The 12,671-nt window shown below is 36.5% G+C and overlaps 1 protein-coding gene and 1 long non-coding RNA gene across 2 annotated transcripts; one reads left to right on the forward strand and one right to left on the reverse strand.

Annotated features, from left to right (window-relative positions):
- Positions 1–2,917: 2,917 nt before the first annotated feature.
- On the reverse strand, positions 2,918–5,611 carry LOC130997097 (protein SMAX1-LIKE 3-like). The gene is made up of 3 exons (XM_057922362.1): positions 4,120–5,611; positions 3,882–4,023; positions 2,918–3,724 (listed from the first exon to the last, which is right to left on the reverse strand). The coding sequence occupies exons 1-3, from the start codon at positions 5,262–5,264 to the stop codon at positions 2,978–2,980; spliced, it is 2,034 nt and encodes a 677-aa protein (XP_057778345.1). The 5' UTR covers positions 5,265–5,611; the 3' UTR covers positions 2,918–2,977.
- Positions 5,612–7,981: 2,370 nt separating this feature from the next.
- On the forward strand, positions 7,982–9,542 carry LOC130997098 (uncharacterized). Its single transcript, XR_009092960.1, has 3 exons — positions 7,982–8,123; positions 8,587–8,626; positions 8,992–9,542. It is a non-coding gene; the product is annotated as an uncharacterized LOC130997098 (long non-coding RNA).
- Positions 9,543–12,671: the final 3,129 nt, after the last annotated feature.

Genomic DNA, 12,671 nt, shown 5'->3' on the forward strand with positions numbered 1-12,671 from the left:
CTCTCCCTCTCTCTCTCTTAAGTGGAGAAGAAAATAAAGATAATGCTTTTAATTCTAATATTAAGATATTGTAGGATTGGAAGTTTAGCTTAATTTTACTCTAAAATTTCACAATAATTGAAAAAAAAAAACTATAATATGACACTTATTTAAAGATTGGGAGAATATATAATTCTTAATAATCAAGGCATGAGAAATTAATATATACAAACGATCATTTAAATAATTTGTTTGTGTATGATCACTAATTTATTAGCAACAAAATACTGCAACTAACATTATGCAATTGTAGCATATATAGCAATCGTATATCGTAATCACAAGGACTGATAGGCTAAAATACTCTTAGTAATTCTAATAATTCTCCAGCAATATTCAGGCAAGAACATAAATATAAGGTGGAAGATAAAAATACTAGACTCAAATAAAATAAAATAAATAAATAAACAGAAATAAATCAGATAAATAAAATACTGATCCTAGCTAGGGATGTAATTTTTAATCAAATTCATACAATTAACCTATTAATCCCAATTACCAATTTAATCCAGTCCTATTGAGAGATTACATAAATAACCATACGTACACTCTCGCTAGAGTAGTTTATGATAGTAGATTAATTAGTAAATTCTCTATCTCCGTTAGGTCTCAAGAAAATCTACTAACTCCCAAAAGCTCACAAGAATAGCTCTCTATGATCCACTTATCTCTGCTAAGTCTCAAGGTTAAAATCATATTATACATTCCTGAATCCGCTGATCAACAGTTATCTCTGCTAAGTCTATAATCGAATAGCTAAACATGCAAATTATTGGCCAGGTAATCCACAAGAAATTAAGCACTAGGAATTATGAATCAGAATCTGGAAGGCAAAAATGTATCAATAAATCAATCACATAAATCTAATCAACTATTTACAAACCCTGAAATCAAATAAAAAAAACTAGCTAGACATCATAAAAGAAAGTAAAAACATAATAAAGAAGAAAGCAATAAAAGTAAATGAAATTGATACTTGAAAAGAATGACAGCTTGAATCTTACATGAAAAGGAATCTAATCTATGAAAGTTATAAAATTCTAAGTTTAAAGTTGAAAAATATGAAAAGATGGATAAGAGAGGTTAAGAGAGGTGTCTAGTAGGTCAAGGAAAGGACCATAACTCGTAAACACTGATAAAAGCCTAAAAATCCGCAAAAACACGTGGAAAACGAGTTCGCCGCCCACAGGCCAAAAGTTCTTCTTGAGGCAGTGGTCGCCGGCTGGATCGCCGCGGGGTTCGTCACGACTCCGCTGCTGCGCGCGACTTTCTTGTTTCGACCATACCACTCATATCAAGATGATCTATAATTTTTATGTAGACCATTCTTCCAAATTTATCCTTTATATTTCTGTAAAATTCACAAGTATGAGTAAATATCACATTTCATAAGATAAAACAATTTAAGCACGAAACAATCATCAAATACTTAATTTCCTATATAAAATTAATATCATAACAACATTATAAATCATGGAAAATTGAGTGTCATCAGTGCACTTCCTTTCATTAAATGTAAAAGATCAAAAGTGAAAGGGAAAAATAAAAGAAGAAAAAGGAGCAAGTGAAGTAAATAAAAGTAAGTGATGATAATTCATCTCAAAATTTGTTATGATTTACACTTTCATTAAACTAATAGATATGTTTATGATCATTGGTTTGGATAGATGCTCCATATTTCATAACAGATATATATAATGATAGCGATAAAGTTTGAAATAACTATTGAAGTGCTGGATCAATCTTATAGTTTTGTCTCTTTCAGTGCCTTTGACCGAAGGCAATCAATTAAAAAGATTTGCTGGAAAATGCTTCTAAAAAGAATATATTTCTCTTTCTATAAAGAAAAAAAAAAAACACGAAAAACAAAGAATCTCTTTCAATCCTATTAATAAAACCTCTAGCTGCCTAGCACTGTATTTTGACGCGCGAGTTCTATTTAGGATGGATAATAGTATATAATTTTATTTTGCCAAAAAACCAAGAATAAAAAATTGCAATGTAAGATAAAAATTAATATATTTCGAAATCTAATTGGCACGTTATTTTTTGCTAAATAACTTTTCTTTCTTTTTTTTTTCTCCATAAAAAAAGATCTTGGTTGAAACTTAAAATTTGTAAGGCTGGTCAGGGTAGCCTTTTTTCTTCGGGCCTCGTAGAAACTAAAAGAGAAAGTGAGTTATATTTGTCTTTAATTTGCTTTTCTTGTTTATTTTTGTTTTATTACAACACTTTAATTATAGTCTTTTTTTTCTTTTTCTTTTCTCGTTTTTTGTTTATTGGGATACTCTTTAATCTTTTTTTTTTTTTTTTTTGAGTAAAGATACTCTTTAATCTTGAAAGACATAAAAAGGCCGGCCACGCATATATAGGTTTACATCTAACAATAGGTTATATACCAAAAAATTGAGATTATTAATAAATTACTGATATGATAAAACCTTTTTTTTTTTGGTACACATGCATGACTTGAAGACGCAATATTCCGAATGCAAATTTGAAGCATGTTTGACTAGCGGTCAAAATTCTTGAATTCCTTCTGATCAAAACGGTATATATATGTGTCAAGTATTTCTATATATTCTCAATCAATTATTTCTGAAAGAGTGAAAAAAAAAAAAAAAAAAAAAAGAAGAAGAAGAAGAAGGAGAAGAAAACTTTACACTATTTCCCTGGGAATATATTGAACTACCTATTTTAACAATTTATTCGGTTTGAACCTATTTAATTTTGAAGATAAATAATTAATAACCTGGCTTAAGAGAATTTATATAGAGAAATTAAGAGAGCAAATAAGATTGAACTTCTTTTTTTTCCGTTTTAAGAAGAAAATCCATGTGATGAATATGAATGTATTTTAATGAGTTACGGAAAAGCATGAAGAAAAAGCAGAGAAGATAAAAGAAATTGTTTTGGTCTACTTAAGAATATACAGATTTTAGAAAAGTAGAAGGCTATCGACATTTTGAAGAATCCCTAAATCATCATGACCGCGCAAACACATATTCAAATCCAAACTAACATCTTCTTCTTCTTCTTCCGCATTCCTCACTGAACCAAGTCTCTCACAGCTCAGCACAACAATGGCGTCGCACAATCCAAACTCCTCGCCATTCTCGGCCCTCACTCTCCCCCTCTCAATCGCCCCCTTTATCCTCCTCCGCCACGACCGATCCGCCAACTCGAAATCCTCCACCAAGAACACGCGATGCGGATTCTCCGAAACCGCCGCAGCCAATCCCTCCCCGCATGAACTCAAGCACACGAGCTTCGAATACGACCCAAACACGCATTCAGCCAAATTCCTGGCGATTTCCCTTTTCGCACGTGCGTCGGGGCCGAGGAAGCAAAGCCACGTCTCCTCTTTGGCCTCCACATTGCCTTGTGATTTTCGTCGTAGCATCCCCGATCTGCATTGCAGTATAGTCCCTGCGATCTCTGGAATGATCGCTTTCTGCCATGGAACCTTCTCCTCCAGCGCATTGCATAGGATGTTTAGGTTTTGGGCGTTGAACTCTTTGAACTTTCCGGCTGAGGAGAGATTCGATGAAGGGGAGAGATGGAGCTTCTGTAAATTAGGGTTGCGTTGGTCGCTCGAGAAGCAAGAGGTAGACGAAGACGGTGACGCGCATGACAGTGTTAGGGTTTTCTCGAGCGATTTAGGTTGTCTGTTGTTGGACACTTCCTTCATTCATCAGCATCAAAACAAAGATTTTATTCATCAATATTATATTGTGTTTTTTTATAGGCTTATAGTATCCATCAATTTATTTATACGATATGTAGCTTTAACGAAAAAAGTGAAGATAAAGAGGAATCAAATGAGAGATTTAAATAATGACCTGATCATTGTAGTTAGAAAGTCGTTTACTTTCATCCTTGAGCCAAGAAGGCAACAATGTGGGCCCAAGTTGCAGATTTTGAGCTTCTTCGCCTCCAAAATCTGATGATGAACAATCAAGACCAGTTCCGGCTTCATTACCACTGATCCATATTGAACAAAAATCAAACATTAAAAAATTAGTTGGAAAAGAAAAAGCAAATGATACTCCATAAATTAAGAAATTAAAGGAGAAATACCCGTGAGGAACAAGGCTGAGTCCGAGACTATTGGCGGGAATTGTGAGCGGATGCAATCGCCAGATGGTTTCAAGTGAATCGTAGCCATTTCTGCACCTGATGTAAGTTTGAAAAGTAGCAATTCCTAGGAGCCAAATTCTTCCTCCCGATCCCAAGCTGGAAACCAATCGGCCGAGCTCCATGATCATGTGCTCCACGGAGCAGTAGTAGCTTCTCTCTCTTCTCCCTCTCTCCACATTACTAACCCTATATTCACTGATCCAGTTGAGATCACCCAAGTACAAAACCACCCCTTCTCTGACAAGGCTCTTTGCAAGAAACCCCAATTCTTGGATCTTCTGCTGCACCAGCTCTCTTCGGACATTGCAGAAGGTGTAGAAGGGGGGTATGCTCACGAATTTCAATCCGCTCAACGCCTCAGGAACTTGGCCTCCCTCGACCCTCTCCATCAGCCGCCGCACCGCCTTCTCCACGCTCGAAACGCTCTCGCCGACAACGACCAAGTTTCTGTTTCTCTTGCTTATCACCAGCGTCTCGATTATGATGTTCGAATCCTCGTTGTCGGGGTCGAGGATTACGACCTTGTTTTGTATTTCGTTACTGCGGCTGCGGCTGCGGCTGCGGCGCGGTGGTTGAGGGCGGAGCTCCGAAGCGATGGATTTCTCAACATTGTTTTTGACTTGGGTGCTGGAGAAGCCGGCTTCCCTCATGACCCTGCTGACGCTGGGGTCGTCGAGTATGGAGATGATGAGCTGCTCGAGCTCGATCTTGACGGCCAGGAGGGCGGCGGCCGCCTGCTGCTGGGTGTCGGCGGCGCCGCGGCGCTGGTGGGCTTGGGCGCGCTTGAAGGCGGCGACGAGGGCGTTGGAGATGGAAGGGTAGTGGATGGGGTTGGCGGTGGCGGGGAGGCGGTTGAGGGCCACATTGAAGCAGAGCTCGAGGGCCTTGCATTGGAGGGGGTGGGAGTGCGACTGCTGGCAGGCTGATCGGAGCACGCCGCCCGCCGCCGCTAGCATGCTGTTCGCCACGTGCAGCGGCGTCACCTGCGCGTGCCCGCGACGCTTCGCCACCACCACCGCCTGTTTTACCATGCCCGCCGCCTCCGAGGTGAGGGCTTGCTGCACGGCACAACCGCCTGATCTCATTCTTGGATTCAATGGATTGTGGTTTGGGAATTCAGAACTCAAAAGCTCTTAATTGGTTTCATAGTTAGTGAATGAATGGATAGGTATCATCAAATCTATGATTTTGAGGCAGGAGATTGTGAAATTTAAGGAGGGAATTAAAACAAGTGTTCTTTTCTTGCAGATGAGGTAAAAAATTGGGGGTCCAAAGTTGAATTTGCAGTGGAAAAGTGGTATGCATGTGGTGACGAATTGCAGCAGTACCAAAGGCAAATCAGCTTTACTCTCACACTCTTTTCTTGATTTATACACTCTTTCTGTATTTGTGTAAATATTAATATTAATGGATTTTGATGAATTCAAAGATATATATGAATGTGGAGCTAGTGGGACTCTTCCTTTGATGCAACTTGCATTAATTTAAATGGTGTATTTGGTAAAGGTATAAACATAGAACTATCAACATCTGCCTCTATGTAACCGGATGTGTAAAAAGGATATGTTCCTAATTTTGTTCCACTATTTATAATCTTTATTACTTTTGCAAAGACGCAATTATGGGTTGTGGTTTGTTTTAATTAACTTTTACCGCCAAAATTTACTTAAGTTAGGCAAAAAGTTATGATGACCTAAATTATACCATCAATGAAAGAAAAAGCACGTGCATCACAATACGCACTCGATCGACTTCATCTGCGATCATGAAGTTGAGAGTTAAATCTTTATATGACCTTCTATCATCCTCTTATGAAAAACCTACGTTTTCTAATTACGAAGTTAAAGTTTATTGGTGTGTTGGAAACTTGGAGGTTTTGCAAAATTGTTGCAATTGATTGAGTATACCCGAAGATAAGCAGAGCATAAATTAGTTTTCGAAGGAAATTGGGGGTTTAATTTCTAAAGTGGATTGCAACGGTGAGGTGAAAAGTGAAGCAAATGCGTATATGAAGGAATCGGAAAATGTGTAGGATTTTCTTCCAAAAGAATAAAGAGGCCCTCTCCATCGACTTAAAGATTATATAACTTTTGGCATTTTTATTGCATTTAACATGCATTTATTTAATGAGGCGGTATTCGCATGTACCCAAAACTTTTTAGTGGTAGAAAATTCTAGTCCTACAAATAAAAATATGGAAATCATAACATGTTTGACTTAAATATTCTTTTAGTGAACCAGGGGGCTTAGCCCACTGGCCACCAGGTCCTCACTTAAGTGAAGTGACCCGGGTTCGATCCCTCTTGGGAGCGAATTGGAGATTGGAGATATAATGTGGATTTTGGTGAATGGAGAGATAAGATGGTTCTTGGAGTGGATGGGGGAAGAACTAATTACTAACATCTAACATGACTTTGCCCGATCAAAAAAAAAGATATATATATATATATATTCTTTTAGTGTCTAACAGTGTAAAATACACTGTTACACACTTTTTATTCGCAAAAAGTATATAATAGTGTATTTTTGAACTATTACACACTTTTACGAAAAAATGTGTAATAATGTAAAATAAACTATTACAATTTTCACAATACATGATTTTGTGAAAATCGTGTAGTAGTGTATTTTACACTCTCACACACTTTAATTTGCAAAAGTGTGTATGGGTTGCAATTTTGGAGGCGGCGTGGAGGTCGTGGAGGCGGCGAGAAGGCAGCAGTGGTGAGGAGAATCTGGAGAAAGAGGAGGATGGGAGAAGGGTGGCAGCGGGCGGGCGCAGTGGTGGTGGAGGGCGGCGCAAGAGGTGGCAGAGATGGTGGATGGCGATAAGAAATTAGGGTTTTAGGAGGGGGTGCAACAGGCAGGGCCGTACCTACGTCTCACGGGGCTCTAAGCGAGAATTTTAAAATAGGTCTCTAGAGTTCATTTTTTTTCTTCTTCATGATATCATAATATTGTAGTATTTGATATTTACCAAAACATAAAAACCACCAACTTTTAAGAATTGTAAAAGAAACAATATGAATTCACTCCAAAATAAACAAAATGTTTCTTGTTTTAAAGCAAATACAATATTGCCTTACAAGTTTAGAGGCAAAGATGTTTTACTTTTATATATCCAGTTCAGTAATCATTTTTTTAGTTTGATCTATGGCACGATGAAACTCATACTTACTCTTTAAATTCATCAAACAATAAGATGAATCCATATAAAAATACAATAATACAATATATACATATATATATATATATAGGGTGTGGTTCTAGAGAGAACTACATTATTTATGAGAACATCAGAACCATCAAATCTAATGTATTCACTGTAAAAATTAATGCATTCGCTGTTAAAATTAATGCACTAAAAAATAAAAAAAAATTGCTCCCTTCAGGATTCGAACCCAGGTTCTGCATTCATCCAACAAGATGATGCATCCACCGTAGATCTTGATGATCGAATGGCTAAAAATGGTTCTCCGTTCTTATTTTACTTAGTGGTTCTTTCTTGAACCTCTCCCTATATATATATATATATATATATATAGGGGAGGGCTATACAGAAAACTCATCTTAGACTATAATATAAGAACAAATCCTAACCATTTAAATCATTTCTTGAATGGCTGAGATTAAATTTCTATGGGTCGTTACATTCAGCCACAATCTGCCTATAGTTCATCGCCAAATTTTGGAAAAGGGTATTATTGGGTCTTGTAATTTAATCTCTCTCTTAATAATTAGTTACCGCAATTAAAGCCAAAATTTTGGGAAACAAAAATCTTAGCATTTACTAGGGTTCTTGTTGGTGGCGCATGATTTCGAGAACTCAAAAATTCACTCTCAATTTATTTTTAATGCAATCTGCCAGAAATTCAAGCCCCTTTGAATCAACTAATTCATTCAACATTGTTAGGTTATGGCAAGAACAAAAGGGAGCAAGAATGGTGAGTTTTTCGATTCTTGATATTCAAGCTCTATCTATTTGTTTTTTTTTCTTTGAGAGCATCTATTTGAATTATGAAATTTCACGAAATTGGTTCATCGAGAACCATCAGTTAATTCGTGAAGATTAAATATTTGTTGATGCGAATGAAGGATAAACGAATGAACTGGATTCGTACATAATTTTTAAGAAAGATTGTGGATATATTTTAGGTGTCTATTTATTTAACTTTGAGAGATCTCGTTTTCTTCTTGTTGACTATACAGGGATCTCGTTTTCAGAGATGAACCAAGTTTTTTAATTTCCACTTTCACCTGTTGTCGTTTTCGATTCTTTGACCTCATTACGGGATTGTTTGTAAAATGTCATACAGGGATTGAATTGTGTTATTTTATTTGGCAAGTGTTATGTTGGCTTTAGATTGTTAAAAAGTTAGGATGAATAATTGGTAAACATTTTTGCAGTTGTGAAGCCTGCGGATGGAAGAAAGTCGGATAAGCAAAGGTAAAAACTATATTTGGATTGTGTAAATGTTAGAGCTACAGTACGAATTATTTGACTTGTGAAAATGCATTGAATACAAGGCTTGTGCATCGAAAATGTTAGTTGTATTAAGCATAATGGGAAAAATGGAAAATTACTTATTTCGGATAAAATGGTGCATAAGACAGTATGAATTATTTAGATTGTTAAATGAATAAATTATGCATTGATAAGTGCATTTGGTAGTTCCAGACAATTCATACTGCACTCCTTACGGATGGGTGATAATTCGTACAGTACAAACATCTCCATCTGCATAATAATTCATACACAGATTGATTGTCTTCTAGTGTGTTTTTTAAAAGTGGATTGCATTTTTTGGGCAGGTTTTTTAAAGTGGAGGGCGGCTGTTGTCGCACGTCCTGGTGGAGGGTGGCGCGGTGGTTCTGAATCGCGTAGGGGCGCGGGGTGGCGTAGGGACGGCGTGGCAGTTGCAGGTGCGGACGGCGGGAGACTGACGTGAGTTGTGGTGGTGGCGGTGCTGCTGCTCGGCGTCTGGATCCGACGCTATGTGCAAGAGAGACGAACAGAGGTGGCGCATGGATGAACGGAGACGGGATCTGGAGTGAGGAGGCGTGGCAGATATGCGCAAGGGGGCGCTAACAGCGTCCGGTTGAACTGAAGTGGTGGGCGGAGCGTGGCATCGCTACTAGAAGCAACTTGGAGACCAGGCCGCGCTCTGCATGGCGTTCAATTAGGGCCGAAGATTTATTTGCAATTTCAGCATATTATTATATTATGCATACAGTTTCACTAAATAATTCACATGTTTATACTAACTTCATGTTGTAATGGATGAGTATGAATTTAATGTTGAAACTGTACGAATAATTCATACATTGTTAATGTAAAATTCGTACTGTGTTGCATATTAGTTAATTAATTTATAATCCAATCATTCATACTTTGATAATGCACAATTCGTACAAAGTTGCATTTTATTAATTCATAATCCAATAATTCATTCATTGTTAATGCAAAATTCGTACGTAAGCTGAAAAACTGACTTTTTTTATTTATTTTGGATAAATGTTCTTTAAAATTGTAGAAAGAATAAAAGAAATTTGATTAAAGTAAAAAAGAAATATTAGTAATAATTCATACATTGTTAATATAAAATTCGTACAAAGATGCTAGCAAAATTCGTGCAAAATTGTTAGAAAATCTATTTAGTAATAATTTATCGCATATACATGACTGTACGAATAATTCATACATTGTTAATGTAAAATTCATATTGTGTTTCATATTAGTTAATTAATTTATAATCCAATCATTCATACTTTAATAATGTAAAATTCGTACAAAGTTGCATTTTATTAATTCATAATCCAATAATTCATTCATTGTTAATGCAAAATTCGTACATAAGCAGAAGAACTGACTTTTTTTATTTATTTTGGATAAATGTTTTTTAAAATTGTAAAAAGAGGCGGCTACGCTGCAGAGGTTAAAAGAGACGGCATCGCCGCGAAGGGAGAGAGAGAGAGGAACTTGGAAGCGCCACAAAGGGGATATGGTGGCAATGGCGGCGCCTCGCTGGGGATCTGGCAACGGCGGCGATGGGGTGGAAGGAAAATTAGGGTTTGGGGAGAGGGGAAGGGGAAGGAGAAGGTCGACATATTTGGAGAAAATGGGAGAATTTTTTTATTTTTTTTAATCATTAAGATTATACTTATACATTTATAATTAAAAAAAAAGATCAATTTTTTTAATTTTTTCATCTTCATAAATATTTTTTTTCTTTTATTGATTAAGAATGTATAATTTCACATATTAACTCTGATTTAATTATATTAACACCGCTTTGTGCCAAAGCTCTCTCTCTCTCTTAGGTGTCGTTTTGTTATTTTCACATTTTTATAAAAGAAAACTACAAAATGAACAGTAAACCCTTCAAAAATAAGAAATTATAAAAAAAAAATATATATATATATATATATATATATATATATATATATATATATATATATAGTTTGAAATAAGAATAAGAGTACACTAATTTGCGAAATCGGGAACAAATTTGGATGTTATTGTTACATAGTAGAATAAAAGGCCAACAACAAGTTCCCCTAAAAAAAAGTCTAACAAGAAGTATAATTTACAGAATATTACACTAGAAACGAGGGATATGATCACTTTTTACCACACAATCATTTAACTACGATTATTGTATTTGTTTTAATTTTCACAGAGCACAATGTCACTATAGTTTCCACATTTTGTATTTGCTAAGGATGGGCTCAAAAATGTGGTCCCCATATTTTTGAGCCCACACTCTACAATGGGAGAGCCCACCCCTTGGCTCTCTAATTATAATTTCCACATTTTGTATTTATTTTTATTGTTGTTTACAATTTTAAAACAACTAAAATTCAATTAAATTTGAAAATTAACCCTGCATTGATTGAAAATTAAAATTACAATACATTTTAAATAAATCCTAAATTACTTAAAAATAACATAAAATAAATTTTTATAATCTACGGGAGATTGTGGCGTTGCTTGATTTCTGCCACCGTGGCCAAGTAAAACGCCAACTCGTCGGGATTCATTTGAGAGGTGTCCCTACACATCAACATGCTATTGGCGAGGTCGCGTTGAGCTTGGTAGAATTGTCCCATGACCTTCACCATCTCCTTCATGTACTCGAGAGCTCGAGAATTGTTGTCGGACGTCTCCGCCTTTTTTTCCCTTTGGCTTTGTCTCTCTTCGCTACTTTTTGGCCTTGGGGGCTTGCAGAAAGGCTCGGCTCGCCAGAAGTCGTTATAGCGTCACCGCCCGAGTCCTTCAATTTTTTGGAGGCGTGGACATCTGCGGCCATACTCGCGAATTTTGGAGATTCGCGCAGTAACCTCCATGCATATGGATACTTAAATTTTGCACCATACTCGGCAATGAACATTGTTTCGGCCTGTTCCATGATTTGCTCATCGCTCATGCCGGATGCTCAATTCTCCCGGCACTTTTTGTAGATGCCCTCCCACCACCTCACTTCCTTTTGGACACGTTGGAAGTGCGACTTGATTTGTTTGATGTCGCGTGGAATGGTACTTTGGGGCCATTGAGCATTGTAATCATATCTGATGGCGCCCCAATACTGAGGTCCTTCCTGGTCGGTCCCTTTGATGGAGTCGCATGTGCGCAGTAGCCTCCATGCATATGGCTCCAAAAGTTTCTCCAATCTCCCTCCATGATTTTAAAAAAAAAATTAAGAGAACAAGATGAACAAAGGTAGAAGAGATATAGAATGAAAGAAGAGATAGAGGATAGAAGAAAAGATGTAAAATAAAATTGGAGACATATGAGTTATATATAGAAGAAAGAAGAATAAAAAAACAAAACAAAACAAAAACAAAAAAAGCCCAACGGCCGAAAATTGGCATCGGCCGAAAATCTAACGGCACTTTTGAATTTTAATTTGGGGTTTTTGCAAATAAAATCACGAACAATTTCAAATTTGCAATTTTAACGTGACTTTTGAAGTGTGGCGAATTAAATTATAACCTTTTCAATTTTTACAATTTCGTCCCCCCCAACTTTTTCCGGCCGTCGGAATGATGAGTTGGAGCTTATGTGGATTATTTTACCACGTAATTAATTTCTGACTAAGATTAAAATAAAATTAAAATCTAATTCATTCTTTTATTTTACTTGTTTCCCGTCAAACCCATTTAAGTATCTCCCATTTTCCCTAAATTGTCGTCAAAAGCCAAACACCCATAAACCTACATGGAATTAAAAAAAAACCAAACACCCCATTTGAGCTCCCATTTTGTCGTCAAACATGCTCTGGTATGATATGAACCTTTATTGGTATTTGAGTTTAAGCTTCCTTTGGCCTACTCCTTAGGAGAACTAATACTAAGATTTCTGGTAATTTCCATAAAGACTTGAGAGAGATTTGACTGACAACAACATGAAGAAATCAGGTCAAATAAAAGGGAAAACCCCATCTCATCTACATTATTCAAAAGACAGCTGTTGCATCTTGCATGACAATTTC

The sequence above is a fragment of the Salvia miltiorrhiza genome, chromosome 8, assembly GCF_028751815.1.
Source record: "Salvia miltiorrhiza cultivar Shanhuang (shh) chromosome 8, IMPLAD_Smil_shh, whole genome shotgun sequence".
NCBI classification, from domain to species: Eukaryota; Viridiplantae; Streptophyta; class Magnoliopsida; order Lamiales; family Lamiaceae; genus Salvia; species Salvia miltiorrhiza.

Bases quoted from the DNA above. Each gene is read 5' to 3' on its own strand.
- LOC130997097 (XM_057922362.1), bottom strand. From the start codon at position 5,264: ATGAGATCAGGCGGTTGTGCCGTGCAGCAAGCCCTCACCTCGGAGGCG. The intron at 4,024-4,119 runs GTATTTCTCCTT...AATATGGATCAG, and splicing joins CTCAGCCTTGTTCCTCACGG to TGGTAATGAAGCCGGAACTG. The intron at 3,725-3,881 runs GTCATTATTTAA...TGATGAATGAAG, and splicing joins TTTCTAACTACAATGATCAG to GAAGTGTCCAACAACAGACA.